This window comes from Bison bison, unplaced genomic scaffold (genome assembly GCF_000754665.1).
Source record: "Bison bison bison isolate TAMUID 2011002044 unplaced genomic scaffold, Bison_UMD1.0 scf7180017864162, whole genome shotgun sequence".
Taxonomy (NCBI): Eukaryota; Metazoa; Chordata; class Mammalia; order Artiodactyla; family Bovidae; genus Bison; species Bison bison.
This window is the reverse complement of record NW_011494734.1, coordinates 3,359,040-3,377,650: the sequence shown is the minus strand read 5'-3', so window position 1 is coordinate 3,377,650 and position 18,611 is coordinate 3,359,040. Positions and strand designations below refer to the sequence as shown.

General features: G+C 37.7%; 2 protein-coding genes across 3 annotated transcripts in view; one reads left to right on the top strand and one right to left on the bottom strand.

Moving 5' to 3' along the window:
* Window positions 1-11,651, top strand: part of LAMB1 (laminin, beta 1) — a 77,839-nt gene extending 66,188 nt beyond the window's left edge. The window contains exons 28-34 of the mRNA XM_010841477.1: window positions 2,702-2,905; window positions 3,401-3,545; window positions 6,262-6,469; window positions 6,769-6,910; window positions 9,282-9,458; window positions 11,023-11,182; window positions 11,345-11,651. Of these exons, the coding sequence (XP_010839779.1) occupies window positions 2,702-2,905; window positions 3,401-3,545; window positions 6,262-6,469; window positions 6,769-6,910; window positions 9,282-9,458; window positions 11,023-11,182; window positions 11,345-11,481 (1,173 nt within the window). The 3' untranslated portion in view covers window positions 11,482-11,651. The remainder of the gene's footprint in view (window positions 1-2,701; window positions 2,906-3,400; window positions 3,546-6,261; window positions 6,470-6,768; window positions 6,911-9,281; window positions 9,459-11,022; window positions 11,183-11,344) is intronic.
* The window catches only part of DLD (dihydrolipoamide dehydrogenase), a 44,087-nt gene continuing 25,534 nt past the window's right edge, over window positions 59-18,611 (bottom strand). Inside the window, exons 13-15 of one of the 2 annotated variants that reach the window (XR_825406.1) lie at window positions 18,180-18,269; window positions 17,911-18,094; window positions 59-584 (exon numbers count right to left, since the gene is read on the bottom strand). Coding sequence is in view for 1 of the 2 variants with exons in the window: in XM_010841478.1 (XP_010839780.1) it covers window positions 18,029-18,094; window positions 18,180-18,269 (156 nt within the window). In the remaining variant the exon portion in view is untranslated. Of the gene's footprint in view, window positions 585-16,147; window positions 18,095-18,179; window positions 18,270-18,611 lie in introns of those variants that run through there. The other variant, XM_010841478.1, reaches the window with a different exon arrangement.

Sequence of the window (18,611 nt, the reverse complement as noted above, 5' to 3'; positions counted from 1 at the left end):
TCTCCCATGCTGCTGAATTGACTCACTTCTTATCTAAATGGGATTCTTTTTATACTGTGGACATTTTTTTTTAAACTTTGTTCTGACTTGAAGTGCAAATTGCATCCCAGTGAAACAATTCAGAATCATTCTCAGAGAGACTGCCTAAAAAAAAATAAAGGGAGCTAAAGAATTTTTTTTAATGGATAGGTTATTAGTTAAAATGTTCCTTTGTCCTAGTAACTTTACATAGTTAAGATTAACCTGAGACCAGCCTAGAAAGTAAATTTACTTCCCAGAAGCTTTTAAAAAAATAACTCTGGAGTGAAATGAAATTGAGTGACGAGTTTAATGGAAATCAGGCAGAAAGCAAAAAAAAAAAAAAAATCCAAACTAGGTTTTTCTTCCTCTTGCTCCCTTACTATTTTTCATAGAAGAATACTTATCTGAGAGAAGCTGCAGGGTGTTGTTTATAACCTTTATAAGGCTTCTCCTCTCTTGGCTTTAGAAGTAGAGGATCAGTACAAGAAGGGGTAAAGTGAATTCATGGGAGGCTGGGAGTTCAGACTTCATTACAATTTTGTCTTGGTGACAGTCTTCCGTTCCTGAAACAGACAAAAACACTGTGCTGTATTATTACAAAGTTAATTGATGCCTACAAGATTATGTTTTCATTACCTTAGGAAACTTGATAGCATCTAATGGAAAGGTAGGAGATCTCTTACCATTTGTTTAATACAGAAACAGAGGCGTAGAGAAATATGTATTCGCACCTAACATGAGACAAAGCTGCCATATGCAGGCATGAAACGCCAATTCTCTCAGTCTTTCTTCAATAGTGACTCCTTCCTTATAAATTCTAATTAAAACTAGTCATCACAAGTTTCTCCAAACTAAAATGAAAAGCAGCTAAGGATGCTAGAGTATGTCTGCTTTGCAGCAGGGGGCATCTTGGGACTAGGTGGCCTGTGGGCAGCTTCCTCCAGCTATTAAGAACGGGAGCCCTGCCTGTGCCTGCTTTCCATCAGTTGAGTGGCCTAGAAACTTGCCACCTTCTTCCCATCTCTCATTGTATGTGCCTGTTAATAATCTTGTGAGAACTCCCTTTTTAGGTTCCACACCACCACTTTTTGTGTAGAAAGATTTTTGCTCCTTTGTGTTTTTCCAGGACCTTCGGTTCTGTCTTTGTGTATATTTAGTTAGACTGATGATGTTTTCTTCCAGGCCTGCCAGGCTGATGAAATAAAACAGATCTCCTAGGGTGTTAGAATGTTTTTAGAAAGTATCCCTGAGGTCTTAAGCCTTCTTGATTAAGGCTTGTGTTCTTGTATAGCATGCAGAATAAACTTTATTTTCTGAAGATTTTTATGTGCTATAAACCAGATACATGAAAGAGTATTATTTTAAGAGATAATAAGATAATTATCACAGAACTATTAAGTTATTGAGTAGACTGTATTTTGAAAAAACTACTCTTCTTAAAAGAAGTACCAGCATGCTTTGTTTGGGAGTATTCTGTTAACTATTTTTCACTGTAGTATAGCTTTTCCCTCTTTTCAACATGAGCATTTTCCACAAAATAGCTCTAAACACAGTTTGTCTTCCTGCTCAGCCTTTTCCGTCATATAGCAAACCTGTAGTTTATCGATTTGCCATATATATTCTACAACCAAGCCTTTGGAAGTTTCTGGCAGGTGAGAGAGGAGGAGTCTGGCAGGGGCTTTGGGGGTTATTTGGAAAAATTGTACCCACCTTTATTTTCTCTCTTCCTCTCCCATGTGGAATGTTCCCCACTTCTGCTAAAAATCTAACCAACCCACTCTCCTTCCCCAGCTACAATCCTCAGTAATCTCCATCTGCTTTCTTTCTTACTTGATCTGACCTATTTTTGGCCTTTTTCCCTAGAGTTAACGTGTCCTCCTAACTAGACATAAAGTTACTAAAAGGCCTGATTATGGGTCTTTTATATCACCCTTTTTACCAGAACAGTTAACAGGCTACTAGGTCCGTTCTCGATACCATTTTTTTACTAAAAGGCCTGATTATGGGTCTTTTATATCACCCTTTTTACCAGAACAGTTAACAGGCTACTAGGTCCGTTCTCGATACCATTTTTTTACTAAAAGGCCTGATTATGGGTCTTTTATATCACCCTTTTTACCAGAACAGTTAACAGGCTACTAGGTCCGTTCTCGATACCATTTTTTTACTAAAAGGCCTGATTATGGGTCTTTTATATCACCCTTTTTACCAGAACAGTTAACAGGCTACTAGGTCCGTTCTCGATACCATTTTTTTACTAAAAGGCCTGATTATGGGTCTTTTATATCACCCTTTTTACCAGAACAGTTAACAGGCTACTAGGTCCGTTCTCGATACCATTTTTTCTTTCGGTAAATTCAACCAGTTAGGAGACCTTTCAAAGGATGCATTCTTTGGCTTTCACATCAGCAGACTTCAACTGGATGGAGCAGAGCCCCTACGTATGGTATTAGGGCAGAAGGTACTGAAAGCACTGATGCAGGGTTAAATCAGTATTGCCTTGGAAGGAAGCAAGCTGGCTTACCCCTAAGCTCTTTGCTCCTCTCTATCCTGAACACTTTCCCAAGCACCCTTGCCGAGGACCACCTACACACTCTCTTGGGCCACCCAGGCCCTGCACAGCTGTTGGCTACCTTGGACTCACTCTGCACCCCGTGCCTGTTCCTTGGCTTTGTTGCAGACGTGTGGAACGCCTCCAGGGGCCTCCTGTTCCGAGACGGAATGTGGCGGCCCAAACTGCAGAACTGACGAAGGAGAAAAAAAGTGTGGTGGGCCTGGCTGTGGTGGGCTGGTCACTGTTGCACACAGCGCCTGGCAGAAAGCCATGGACTTTGACCGAGATGTCCTGAGTGCCCTGGCTGAGGTGGAGCAGCTCTCCAAGATGGTAATTCAGTGGATGGCCTATTTTTGTTGGCTTTCAGTTATGGAGGACCTGAACGGGAGAAATCAATCTCAAATGCTGACTAATAAGAAAGGGCAAAAGTTTTTGTAAGATCAGGGAGATGAGGTTTTATTCATAGGTGGGCTAAGAATTTGCTTATTTCTCATTATGATAATTTGAAATATCCATGTAAATAACCATTGGTCCAGGGTTATGAATACATCCAGCTTTTATTTCAATTGAGCTTGGAACCTGAGAAAAAGACTAAAGAACAACTGGGGAAAAAAACTGTATATGCTAGCCCTAGCTATGTAAGACCGCTGTATAGGAACTGATATACTGATGACTTTGTCTACACAATAGTATGGTTGAATGTGAGACATTTCTAAAACCCATGATTCCAAATATAGTTTTTCGACATCATTTTCTGGATCATTTATAGTATTCTCGTCTGTTTGAGTGACATTGTTCCATGCGTATTTTACTCCCCATATATAGGTCTCTGAAGCAAAACTGAGGGCTGATGAGGCAAAACAGAATGCTCAAGATGTTCTGTTGAAAACCAATGCTACCAAAGAAAAAGTGGACAGGAGCAATGAGGATCTGAGAAATCTGATCAAGCAAATCAGGAACTTTTTGACCCGTAAGGAATTTTTTCGTTTTACTTTTAGATATTTCTTCCTATCTAGGAATATAAAACAAATTTTTAAGAGTACTGGAGAGGCCATAATTCAAATCTGCAGTTTTGATAAAATCAACTTCTTGCAGGGGATAAAATACTTCCAAATTTTAAAGTATTTCCATATTAGGAAATATTTTCATTTCTTAACATTTATGTTCAGTTCAGTTGCTCAGTCATGTCTGACTCTTTGCGACCCCATGAATCGCAGCACGCCAGGCCTCCCTGTCCATCACCAACTCCCAGAGTCCACTCAAACTCATGTCCATTTAGTCAGTGATGCCATTCAGCCATCTCATCCTCTGTCGTCCCCTTCTCCTCCTGCCCCCAGTCCCTCCCAGCATCAGGGTCTTTTCCAATGAGTCAACTCTTCACATAAGGTGGCCAAAGTACTGGAGTTTCAGCTTCAGCATCAGTCCTTCCAATGAACACCCAGGACTGGTCTCCTTTAGGATGGACTGGTTGGATCTCCTTGCAGTTTAAGGGACTCTCAAGAGTCTTCTCTAACACCACAGTTCAAAAGCATCAATTCTTCGGCGCTCAGCTTTCTTTACAGTCCAACTCTCACATCCATACATGACCACAGGAAAAACCATAGCCTTGACTAGACAGACCTTTGTTGGCAAGTAATGTCTCTGCTTTTTAATATGCTGTCTGGGTTGGTCATAACTTTCCTTCCAAGAAGTAAGCGTCTTTTAATTTCATGACTGCAGTCACCATCTGCAGTGATTTTGGAGCCCAAAATCTGATAGTTTCCACTGTTTCCCCATCTATTTCCCATGAAGTGATGGGACCAGATGCCATGATCTTCGTTTTCTGAATGTTGAGCTTTAAGCAAACTTCTTCACTCTCTACTTTCACTCTCATCAAGAGGCTTTTGAGTTCCTCTTCACTTTCTGCCATAAGGGTGGTGTCATCTGCATATCCGAGGTCATTGATATTTCTCCCAGCAATCTTGATTCCAGCTTGTGCTTCTTCCAGCCCAGCGTTTCTCATGATGTACTCTGCATATAAGTTAAATAAGCAGGGTGACAATATACAGCCTTGACGGACTTCTTTTCCTATTTGGAACCAGTCTGTTGTTCCATGTCCAGTTCTAACTGTTGCTTCCTGACCTGCATACAGAGTTCTTAGCTGTATATAAATAATCTCTAATTTATGCAGATATAAGACATACTTGATGTGATACCCAAATAGTAAGAAGTCAGACATGTACTATGAGAATTGAATTTGGAACTTGTGTTAGAGAATACATGTAATGTCATTAGAACCTTAATTATAAGGATTTTTTGTTTTTTTGGCATTGTCCCCAAAGCTTTGTAATCCTATTGTTTTCAGGATATTTTATTTATGATTAGATAGCTCTATGTCTTAAGCATTCTGTACAGAAATAGAAAATCTCCAGGATTTGTGGTCCAGCTCATAAATGTTGCTGGTCACAGTTTGAGTTCCATCAGTGAGGATGGTTGTGGTTGCAAGTTAAACTCTCAACTGAAATGGATGTAGTCAAAACAGAGATGTCTTTTATAATACATAATCAGTTCAGTAGTAGCTCCATGATTCTGGAATCCATGCATTTCTCATCTTTCTGCTCTGTCATTTTAATTAAGCATATCAACTCTTCTCAGGCTCGCTCCTCCTCATTACAAGGTGGCTGCCAAAGTTCCACAAAGACACAATAATAGCTAATGGAAAAAAAGACCAGCTATTTCTTTATTGTATCGTTTTTAAATAGAGGAAATCTTTCCCAGAAGTCTTTGAAAAGTCATTTCCATAAATCTCATTGGCCAGAAATGAGTACCATGTATAGATGTCACTGATACAGTAATTCCATACAGTAATGGGATTACTGTAATTGGCAGGCTAATCAGTATTTAACTCTGAACTGATAAGCTTACCTTAACTTACAGGTTGGTACCTGAACAAAATCAGTATTCTGTTAGTAAGGAAAAAGGGAGAATAACTTAGTAATAAGGAGCCAACAGTATTTGCTAAGAATATCTTATGGAATATTCTGTGATGGTCATCATTCAGTTGTGTATTTCCCTGGGCTTCATAATTTTAATATTCTTTCAGTTAAAAAAAAAAAGGCTTAAAAATCAATGACATACTTAGAATTTAAACTCTGGTATTTATCTTTTCAGACTTGACATTTGAAACTCCTTGAAGACAACTATATTGACTCTCTTGCTTCTCTGACTGGATTGTCTAATTTCCTGAATCCAGATACTTTATAAGGGATTTCAACACTTACATCTGCATTTACAGCAGTAGTCTTTGAACTGAAAGTTTTCATTGCCTTTTAGGATCAAGTTCCAGCTTTTTACCTTTGCCTGTAGAGTGTTCTACAATCTGAACTGAACACTTCACTCAACTTCCACATAACATGCTCTGCCCATCCTGTCTCTCCAACCAGAGATGTTCTTTCTTCTCTCAAATCCTCTCATCCTTCAACACCCTCCAGAGTCTTCCCTGACAACCCCAGCTCATCACCATCTCCAGTAGTATGCATTGTCTGCATTACTTTTCCTGTGTGTAGGTCTCATCTCCCCAACTCAAATTAAAAACGCTTACATAGGAAGTACCTTTGCTTGGTATAAGCCCACCAGGCTGAACACACAGTAGTAGATGACCAATATGGTTGAAAGAGTGAGCCATCTTTGCTTTTTACTTTTAACAGAAGATAGTGCTGATCTAGACAGCATTGAAGCAGTTGCTAATGAAGTCTTGAAAATGGAAATGCCTAGCACTCCACAGCAGTTACAGAACTTGACAGAAGATATTCGTGAACGAGTTGAAAGCCTTTCTCAAGTAGAGGTTATTCTACAGCAAAGTGCGGCTGACATTGCCAGAGCTGAGATATTGTTAGAAGAAGCTCAAAAAGCCAGGTATCTGAACACATTTTTATATGCCATTTAGCGGAGCTCATTTTGTGTATCTCTTCCTCCTCCTCCTAAGTCACTTCAGTCGTGTCCGACTCTGCGACCCCATAGATGGCAGCCCACCAGGCTCCACTGTCCCTGGGATTTGTGTATCTAGCATGGAGTAGTCTTTTCTTTGATCAGTGACATTTCTCACCGAGTGACCTGTGGGAGTCTCTCTGCATCACTTCAGGAAAGCTGGTCTTTAAAAGAAGACCAAGTACTTTTTTCTTGTTCACACGTATCACCCTGTTCTTTTTACTCAGCAAAAGTGCAACAGATGTTAAAGTCACTGCAGATATGGTAAGGGAAGCTCTGGAAGAAGCAGAAAAGGCCCAGATTGCAGCAGAGAAGGCAATTAAACAAGCAGATGAAGACATCCAGGGAACCCAAAACCTGCTCACTTCGGTAAGAGACTGCAGTCATTGTTGCGTATGGGAGAAACACACTCACACATACATTTGTCAGGAAAGAAGCACATCTGACCATTACCTATAAAGATTCTTACAGCTGAACATCAAAGGAGCTTTTTAATAAATCTGTACTCCCTTAGCACAGATGCTAAAAGTCTTGTTTTCTAGGGAAAAAAAGGAGCATGAAAACAAACATTAAACCCCCTTTCATTTGCATCCCCACAAAAAGCCTTATGAAAGATAAGAGTTTCCAGTTCCTTCAAGGAATAAGATTCTATTTAGTATGAAACATACTATTAATTCATATTTAGTTTTAGAACATCTCCAGATGGAGAGACAGGATGGGCAGAGCAAGCTTTTGCAGCCCAAAAGCAACTACATAGTTAACACTAGATTTATGAGGTGATCATTCACAAAAACTTTACTAGTTTGAAAACCACTGGAAAGCAATGAATTAAATTGTCGGCTTCTGATACCTAATTTTAGATGAATCTGATAGAGCTCTTACTTCCCAGATGGCTCAGTGGTAAAGAATCCACCTACCAATGCAGGAAACATGGGTTTGATTCCTGGGTCAGGAATATCCTCTGGAGAACCCCCTCCAGTATTCTTGCCTAGAAAATTGCATGGACAGAAGAGCCTGGCGGGCTACAGTCCATGGGGTTGCAAATGAGTCAGACATGACTTAGCAACTAAACAGCAATAGAGCTCTTACAGCTAGACAATCTGTTTTATGCAGAATACATGGGAAATACCCTTAGAGCCTACCAAATATTAAAGGCATTCACTAAAAAAAGAATTATTCACATGGATTTAGTGCTCTAGTCTAAAAACTTAAAACTCTGAAATAAGATGCTTCTCTTACTGGCTGTCAATCCCCCTTCTCAAGACAACAACCCATCATATTTAAAACCTGGGAGATGGTTTTTCAATCTGCTTTCCCTACCATTAGTTAATATAAGCCCATCTTCCTCTATTCCATTACCCTCAGTAAAATGAAGCCAGACAGCTCCTCAGCCACTTTAAGTTTTGAATATATATATATATATATATATATATATATATATATATGACCCTTTGTTTGGGCTACTTAATCAAGTTTAGAAAAATTGTATTTTCACCCCCAGTCTATGTTCCAACCCTTTGCTTTATCTCTAGGTTTTTCAATCTTGTCAGTGTGCTGTTAACATGTAAATGAACTTTAAATGACTTTTAAAAAATGACTATTTTGAAAAGCAAAATGGAAACTATTAATCAAATTGTAGATGAAATATTTGGCTTGATGATGCAATTTATTTAAAGATGAAACCTTGGAAGGTAGGAAGTGTTTCAGGTAAACAGTAAGAAAGAGAAGCTCTAAACCATATTAATGAAAGCTTGACACAAACTATTCACTTACTTACTCTAAGTGTTATCTTCTAAGAATTGTTTTCTAACTAATGGGTGAACTCTCAAATCAAGAATCATTTGGTTTCAAACAGTTATAACTTTGAGCATATGTGTATACTGATCCATTAGTTATGACATTATTCTTCAGAGTTATTCTACAGAATAGAACCATCCTTGAAGATCATTTTTAAGGAAAATAGGTGCTCAGTGAAACTGGTTCTTCTGTCATGGGTCAAGCTTACTTTGGCTAGCTTTAAAAAAAAAAAAATCAGTATTTATTGATTATACTTTGAAAAGAGATCAAACATGGACCCTCCCCAGTTGCCCAGATGAGATACTTTTACCCTAAATAATTCTTGAGTACTTACAGCTTCCAGTTGTAACTTTCCCAGATCTATGCCACGTCACAATCCTATAGTAACTTTTCATAGTTTTAACATTCCAGGTTTCCAGGTCTTCATTAATTAGCTGAAAACACTCAAATTAACTTTGCAGGTAGCTCCCAAAGTGCTTTAATCTCCACTACTAGAGCTTAACATTTACAATTGATAGAAAAAAAACTAAAATTGACTGGAAGTTATGATTTCCCCACCCACATTAATTGAGAAAGTTATGTGGCTATCCCTTTGCTCACATCAACTTCCTTGTGAACACTGTATAGCCAGAGTTTGCAGGTGTCCTTAAAATGCTTTCTTGGCACATCATACTGCCTGGGAGTGGTTCAGTAAGAAAAAATTTACGTAAATTTCAGCCTAGACTGTCAGAAGTACTGAAAGAATAAAATATATGAGATGTATCAGAGACTGTTTTGAAGTTGGGCACTTTGTATCAGCTTTCTTGAAATTTTTAGTAATTACTTCTGTTGTTCTAGAGCAGTGGCACAGTAGCCTTTTAAATTTTTCTCTACACTTGAATTCATACCACTTGCTACCACTTCTTGAATTAATTGCTGAATATAATCTATTATATACTTTCAGATAGAGTCTGAAACAGCAGCTTCTGAGGAAACTTTGTTCAATGCCTCCCAGCGCATCAGCGAGCTAGAGAGGAATGTGGAAGAACTTAAGCGGAAAGCTGCCCAGAATTCTGGGGAGGCAGAATATATTGAAAAAGTAGTATACACTGTGAAGCAAAGTGCAGAAGATGTTAAGAAGGTAAGTAGAGCTTTGTTACTGCACAGCTGTGTGAACAAGGGAGCAAGCGCTCTCCTCCAGGCCTTCCTTGGAATGGTTATTCATCAGAAACATCTTGGGTGACCTGTTTTGAAACAGCAGTCTTTAAAGACAAAGATGGAAAAGAATGGGAGTGGATATGAAAATATCCAAACATGAGATGTAGGCCCTCAAATCCAAACTTGGATTAGGGTTTAGAAAAATGAAATTAATTTAACAAGCATATTGAACTTATATTTCAATTAGGAAGAGCTTTATGGCAAACAGTAAATTACCTGTTCATTTGAGAAATCTTTTAAAGCGGGGTAGAAAATGCTTAAAGAATCCCTAACAGACAACAGCTGGTATAGAACCGTATCTTACCTCTTCTGTGCTCATTTGGAATTAACCACCTCTTCCCTCTAACTGGAAGGTACTATATTTTGCAGAGGAAAGTCTCAAGCCCCCATTTTTCACTAGAAGCCAAGTAGTCACTGAAACACATTTAATTTTTAAATTTGTGTCAGTAAATATTTATCACTAAAGAAACCTTTTTAAACTTTTCAAGGGAGTGTTGAAACTCTTAAATGAATAGTAGGAAGCTATAAACTGAATGAAATCAAGACTTTTCCTTGAAGCTACTGTAGTTTTTAGGCATTATTACAGATAACTTCCCTATACCTTAGTCAACGGTCCTCCCACTTTTTTCTGATGTCTAAATATTTGGATCTCAGCACACCTACGTTTGAGAAAATCTATTTCTCTAACTCTCCTTCCATGAATTTTCCTACAACACCTGCAAAGAAAAAGCCTGTCCCCCAGGGACCTACAGGAACTCCACCATGTCTTTGACATATTTTCATTTAAAAAAATCATGTCCGGAACAAAACTCAGTCATTTGTGGAGACATGGACGGACCCAGAGACTAATACAGAGTGAAGTCAGTCAGAAAGAGAGAAAAAAAACGTTGTACATTAACACATAGATGTGGAATCTGAAAAAACTGATATAGACAATCTTATTTACAAAGCAGAGAGATACAGATGTAGAGAACAAACGTATGGATACCAAAGGGGAATGGGGAGTTGGGGGTGAGGTGAATTGGGAGATTGGGATTGACATGACATATATGTACTATTGATACTGTCTATAAAATAGATAAGTAATGAGAACCTGCTGTATAGCAAAGAGAACTCTCTACTCAGTGCTCTGCGATGACCTAAATGGAAAAGAAATCCAAAAAACAGGGGATACACACATACATACAGCTGATTCACTTTGTTGTATGTACAGTAGAAACTAACAGAACCCTGTAAAGCAACTCTATTCCAGTAATAACTGAAAAATATAGAAAATAAAAATTATGTCAATATTATATCTAATTATACCATTTCAAGTTAATGTTTTCAGTTACTCTTGCGTAGCTTGAAACCTGAGTACCTGTGGTGATGGCCTTTAATTCAGAATGCTGGCTGTGCAAGTTAGCATCTATGTGATCTAATATTGCCACAATTATATTACTGACACTAACATTATTACCTTTTTTTACCAAAATGTGGAACTGCAGACTCTGGACAATGAACTTGATGAAAAGTACAAGAAAGTAGAAAATTTAATTGCCAAGAAAACCGAAGAGTCAGCAGATGCCAGAAGAAAAGCAGAAATGCTACAAAATGAAGCAAAAACACTTTTGGCTCAAGCAAACAGCAAACTGCAACTCCTGAAAGGTAGATTTTTTTTTTTAACTTATTATTAGAGTTTATTTAAAAGGTAAAGTACCATTCACTCTGTCTCAAGCACTTAGAGCCTTATAATAAAAGAGGATCAGTCTTTGATTTTGAGATCATCATAGTATAACTGCTCAGACCTTTTATTTTTATTTCCCACAGATTTAGAAAGAAAATATGAGGACAATCAAAAATATTTAGAAGATAAAGCTCAAGAATTAGTAAGACTGGAAGGAGAAGTTCGTTCACTCCTAAAGGATATAAGCCAGAAAGTTGCTGTTTATAGCACCTGCTTGTAACAAAGGAGGGGGAGCTGTAAGTAAAAGATGGCTGAGGTGACCAAAGCAAAATCATTACCTTTTAAAAACTGACTTAATGATCTTCAAAATAAAACTCAACCTATTTAATGTTTTTAATCACCACATTTTGTATGGAGTTAAATAAAGTACAAAGCTTTTATATAAATATATATTGAGTATATTTTTCCTGATTTAGTATTTATGAATTCCTTTAACAAAGAAGGCTATTTTCGTGGTATGCATTTATAAGCTCACTGATTGTCTCCATGGAGATGCTAATTTCTGTTATGTCTATAGGCCAGTATCACTCATCTGTTTGGGTCAATATCCTCCACAAATCCACCCCCAAAAATCACCTTCCAGTTGGATTCCCAGATCGAAATTAGAAAGGAAGGAAGTACCCTAAGCTACCCTCACCATCTCAGTGGCTGCTCAGTTGATCCAAATCTACTCTAAGTACTCCTTACTCTAGAAAAGAGAACAAAAAAGCAGCAACTTTTTGGCAAGGGTTGAAACTAGAAAGGCATGAAACTAGAAATCAAGCACAGAAAAAGCATCAAGAAAAAAACAACTGCATGCAAACTAAACAACATCCTAATAAAAAACCAATAGGTTTAAAGAGGAAATCCAAAAGGAAATTTAAAAATACCCTGAGACAAATGACAATTAAAAAAAAAACAAACATACAAATCTATGGGATGCAATAAAAGCAGTTACAGAAGTTCTTAGTGATACAGGCCTTCAAGAAACAAGAAAAATCTCAAAAACACTTAACCCACAACCTAAAAGAATTAGAAAAAGAACAAACAAAACAGTCAACAGAAGGAAGGAGATAATACAAAGAAATCACTACTAATAACACAGATTTATATGCTGAGAACTATGAAATATTAATAAAGGAAATTAGTGACTCGAAATGGAAAAATATCCCAAGCTCTTGGATTGGGACAATTAATGTTAAAACAGCAATACTATCCAAAGCAATTACAGATTTAATGTGATCTCTATCAAAATTCCCAAAGAATAGCAAGGAGAGATAAGAAAGCCTTCCTCAGTGATCAATACAAAGAAATAGAGGAAAACAATAGAATGGGAAAGACTAGAGATCTCTTCAAGAAAATTAGAGATACCAAGGGAACATTTCATGCAAAGATGCGTACAATAAAGGACAGAAATGGTATGGACCTAGCAGAAGCAGAAGATATTAAGGGGTGGCAACAATACACAGAAGAACTATTAAAAAAAAAATCTTCATGACCCATATAACCACGATGGTGTAATCACTCATCTACAGTCAGACATCCTGGAATGGCGAAGTCAAGTAGGCCTTAAGAAGCATCACTACGAACAAAGCTAGTGGAGGTGATGGAATTCCAGTTAAGCTGTTTCAAATCTTAAAAGATGATGCTGTGAAAATGCTGCACCCAATATGCCAGCAAATCTGGAAAACTCAGCAGTGGCCACAAGACTGGAAAAAGTCAGTTTTCATTCCAATCCCAAAGAAAGGCAATGTCAATGAATGCTCAAACTAGTGCACAATTGCATGCATTTCACACGCTAGTAAAGTAATGCTCAAAATTCTCCAAGCCAGGCTTCAACAGTACGTGAACCATGAACTTCCTGATGTTCAAGCTGATTTAGAAAAGGCAGAGGAACCAGAGATCAAATTGCCAATATCCACTAGATCACAAGAGAGTTCCAGAAAAACATCTACTTCTGCTTCACTGACTATGCCTTTGACTGTGTGGATCACAATAAACTGTGGAAAATTCTGAAAGAGATGGGAATCCCAGACCACCTGACCTGCCTCCTGAGAAATCTGTATGCAGGTCAAGAAGCAACAGTTAGACCTGAACATGGAACAATAGACTGGTTCCAAATTGGGAAAGGAGTACATCAAGGTTGCATATTCTCACCGTACTTATTTAACTTATATGCAGAGTACATCATGTGAAACGCTGGGCTGGACGAAGCACAAGCTGGAATCAAGGTTGCCAGGAGAAATATCAATAACTTCAGATATGCAGATGATACCACCCTTATGGCACAAAGTGAAGAGGAACTAAAGAGCCTCTTGATGAAAGTGAAAGAGAAGAGTGAAAAAGTTGACTTAGTTAAAACTCAACATGCAGAAAACTCAGATCATGGCATCTGGCCGGTCCCATCACATGGCAAATAGATGGGGAAACAGTGGAAACAGTGACAGACTTTATTTTTGGGGGGCTCCAAATCACTGCAGATGGTAACTGCAACCATGAAATTAAAAGGTGCTTGCTCCTTGGAAGAAAAGTTATGACCAACCTAGACAGAATATTAAAAAGCAGAGACATTACTCTGCCAAAGTCAAAGCTATGGTTTTTCCAGTAGTCATGAATGGATGTAAGAGTTGGAATATATAAGCCAAAGAATTGATGCTTTTGAACTGTGGTGTTGGATAAGACTCTTTAGAGTCCCTTGGACTGCAAGGAGAGCCAGTCCATCCTAAAAGAGATCAGTCCTGAATATCCATCGGAAGGGCTGATGCTGAAACTCCAATACTTTGGCCACCTGATGCGAAGAAGTGACTTATTTGAAAAGACCCTGATGCTGGCAAAGATCGAAGGCGGGAGGAGAAGGGGACAACAGGATGAGATAGCTGGATGGCATCACCGACTCAATGGACATGAGTTTGAGTAAAATCTGGGAGTTGGTGATGGACAGGAAGGCCTGGCATGCTGCAGTCCATGGGATCACAAAGAGTTGGACACAACTGAGCGACTGAACTGATCAAGTACCCATGACATTTTTCACAGAACTAGAACAAACCCTAAAATTTGTATGGAACCATAAAAGACCCAGAATTGCTAAAGCAATCCTGAGGAAAAAAAAAAATCTGGAGCTATAACACTCCCAGACTTCAAACAATGCTACAAAGACACTACGACAGTAGTCAAAAAGATAATGGCATTGGTACAAAAAGACATGGATCAATGGAACAGAAGAGAGTCCAGAAATACACCCACACACCTACCATCAACTTTCAACAAAGGAGGCAAGGATATACAATGAGAAAAAGACAGTCTCTTCAGCAAGTGGTGTTGGGACAGCCACATATAAATCAATGAAGTTAGAACACAGCCTCACACCATACACACAAATAAAATGGCTAAAATGAAATAATGCCATTTGCAGTAATACAGATGGATCTAGAGATTATCATACTAAGTGAAATAGGTTAGAAAGAGAAACAAATACCATATGACTACCATTTACATAGGATGAGATGGTTAGATAGCATCACGGACCCACTGGACATGAATCTGAGCAAACTCCAAGAGACTGGAAGACAGAGGAGCCTGGGGTGCTTCAATGTACGGTATAGCAAAAAGTCAGACATGTCTTAGCAGCTCAACACCACCACCACTTACCTGTGGAATCTAAAATAGGATACAAATCAGCATATATATGAAACAGACTCAGAGATAAAGAGACTTATGGTTGCCACAGCAGAGGGGGCGTAGGGAGGAAAGGAATGGGAATTTGAGATTAGCAAAGGCATATTATATATGGCATGGATAAACAAAGTCCGACTGTATAGCAGAGGGAACTATACTCACGATCCTCTGACAAGTCATAATGGAAAATATATATAGGTATAACTGAGTCACTTTGCTGTACAGAAGAAATTAATACAAATTGTAAATCAACTAGACTCCAATAAAATTTTTAAAAACCAGAGGGCTGTCACCTACAACAGGGCTAGGGTTGCTGAGGGGAATGTTTAAACTGAGCCAACGTTTAGGGACACTGCTTATGCCAAGGGGGCAGGTCTACGAAAGTACAGAAGGATGCTGTCATTTCTCAGATCTTACATTGTATTTTATTTAATTTCACAATCTGGTAACAATCACTTATTCCACAGGACAAAGAAGATACATGGACCATAACTGTCAAGGCTTTGTCAACTTCATAGCTGAGTTAGCTGGAAACAGGCCAGGCCCTAAGTGACTTTTTCACACCTTCTCCTTAGAGCAAGGCTATTCTGTATTCCACTTAACAACCACCCACACATCTAACACAGCTGCATTTGAAGCTGGGCCCAAACAAAAGTTACGGTTATGTAAACAGCTGTAAATTCGACAATAAGGCAACTTTCTTCTGGTTCCAAGCATTTATTTGTCACTCTTATTTAGGTAGAAATCCTAATAACTAACAAAGTGGTTGTGCCTCCTCATCTACTAGAGCATCTAAATCTTTTTCCCCCTTGATTATAAGTATTTTACTTACAATTAAGTAGAAGTAGAAACCTTCACTACTCCTCATTCCTTTTCAGCCAAACAACTAAAAATCTCACTTTGAAATTACTCTTTTTCATTGAAATTACTAATTTTAATCAGCTCAATGAACTGGGCAACTAACAGCCCCATCGTCACAAGTCAAGAGAATACTTAGAACTTAGTACATAACAAGTGAACACTTAAAATTTGTTTTATACAGGACTTCATTCCCAGATATATTTTCACTCTCATACTGAATGAGAACCTTTAAAGTTGCATTTAACTATTATTTTGTATCTCTACTGCTAGTAGTCCATATTAAATTATATTTCACTATTCTTTAATCAGATCTTTCTACCTAGAGTAGAGGACACATTTTAAGTTTAAATAAATTAGCACTTCACAGGATATTGGGATTTCAGATTTTAAAAAGATTCAGTTTATTACCAATAACAGGGAATAGCACATTCAGACCAACACTCCTATAGATTAACTGAAAACTCTGAATTTTAAAAAAAGTAAAGTTACTGGACAACAATCAGAAGTAGGTGGGGGTGGGGAGGGAGAGTACCACTCAAACAACAGCACTGGGTGGAATTCTCATTTTTAATAGCTTTTCACTTGAGGGCAAATCCCAGGAAGTGGCAACTTGAGCAGAAGCCAAGTTTTACTGGTTAAGGAATCAGAGGACAGAGTTTGGGGAAAACAACAGCAAATGAAATGAGGGGAAGAACCCCAGAAAAGACAGGTCTAATAAATTCTGCACATTCCTTGTCCAGTCTCTGACTTACCTGTGCACTACACGTGCATGGTACAAACTTCAGCCCAAGTGAAGCTAAAACAATTGAGTAGAGATTTCAGCTGCGTTCCCCTCCATCCCACACACATAAAGACAACAAGAGTTTGGCATTCAAATCAAGTTAACTGCTCACTAAAAAATTCAATATTTTCCAGAGGTAACAGAATCCAGTCTTTAGAACGTATTGATTTATAAGGACTGTAATACAATTCAAGACCACTGGACATGTGGGAAAAAAAGGAAAATGGACTTATATGTAAATAAATTAAAACCTGAAGGTTACTAAACATTTTCCTTTAATCTCCGATCAACTGATACCTTATTCTGCATAGCCTTCTGCTTATAAACTATATTCTCCAAACTTTCCTTAATATATGTTCCTTTAAATTGCCATCAAGTGCACTGCAATTTGACAAATAAATGTGAATGACTTATGCAAAAGTCTCTTTAGTATTTAACACTTATTTAAGAAACAGTCATTTTAAATATTTATCAATAAATATTATTCTTTAAAGAAAAAGTCAATTTTACCCAGACAGGATAAACTGGAAATCCACTTAGGAAAAGAAAGACGATTAAAGATTCCCTTAGGTTGCTTCTCCAAAAATAAATGGTAAACATTTAGTAGGTATTGCTAAAACAGATGAAAGGATGATGACCTTTTAAATACCTTAGTATTGTCCTACAATGTGGAAAGAAAAGATACATCCTGGTCTATAAAAGCAATAATAAAGAGTAACAAAAATATACACTAGAGGTAGTCAAAAAAAACTAGGACCATCTTGACATCCACTCAGAATAACCAGTAAATGAATATTTAAGACATATTTATTTCTGTGTCTTCATTTTCCACTGTAATACATTGCTTCTCCATCTGATACTTGATTTTTGTATATACACTGCCTTACTTTGGTTAACTGTATAACTATACTTTAGACCTCAACAGAACCTTAAAAATCTAAACAAAAATTTTACCTCTAACCACCAAGACATTGGGGATTAAAATAACTGAGATCATCATTTTTTATTTACATAAGTTTATACATGTTTCCAACTTCTTCTAATGACTGTTTCCAATGTGAAAACCAAGTTTCAAATAACCTGATCACCTTGGTTCAAACAGAGCTGTGCACATACCATACTCTAGTTGCATCCATGTAAGTAAATCCTGTATTAGAGATAACAGCTACTTAACATAAATTCAGTGACAATGAACCCTTCATAAACAGCATGAAAATATGGGTTGAAGAAAATTTTCCAGGAAGCTACTATAAGTAGCTTTTTTCCTGCAGATATTAATGCAGTGAAACAATATTAAATTTATTTAAAATATAGATAAGAGATTATTCAATTCTGTCCAAACCTATTAAATACCTTCCAAAAGTTTCCTAATTCAGTCCTAGAAATTTTTGCAGCTGTGAGCATTTCCTGTTCAGAAATGTGACCTCTACAAAAGTCCCCAGGAAATTGCAGAAAAATATAATCTTCTAATTTAAAAGTTGATTGATTTGCCAAATGATGCAGCCAAGTTTGCTTCTCTAAAAGCTTCTGATAAGGTCTGAAAGGGAAGAAATTTAGAATTAAAAACCAAGTATTTGTGGGTCAGAAGAAAATGTAGGTAGCCATTAATTGTGTGTAGTTACCGGATGGGCATGACAGACTCGAGCTATGTCTTCACAGGATGCGCCATACTCCAGTGCAAGTGCAGCTTCATTTACCATTTCACCAGCACCCTTTAAAATAATAAATCAAGAAGTAATTCTGTTTCTATGGCAAAACAACTATCATCTCATAGGACAGATTAGAATAGTTCTAAACTGCCTCCAGTTGGAAAAATCCTAACAGAAAAAAGTAGCACAGAAGAGCTTGGGCTCTGAAGAAAAATGGCCTGCATTCCAATCTTACCACTTACTACCTCAATTACTGACTGTGCTTCATTCCATTTTACTCACCTTAAAAATGGGATGAACAACACCTACTGCACAGAGCCCTGAAAACCCAAGTTAATGCATGTATTTAGGAAAAACTTGCAGAGTAAGCACTCAAATGTTCTATTATCATCACTGATACATCAG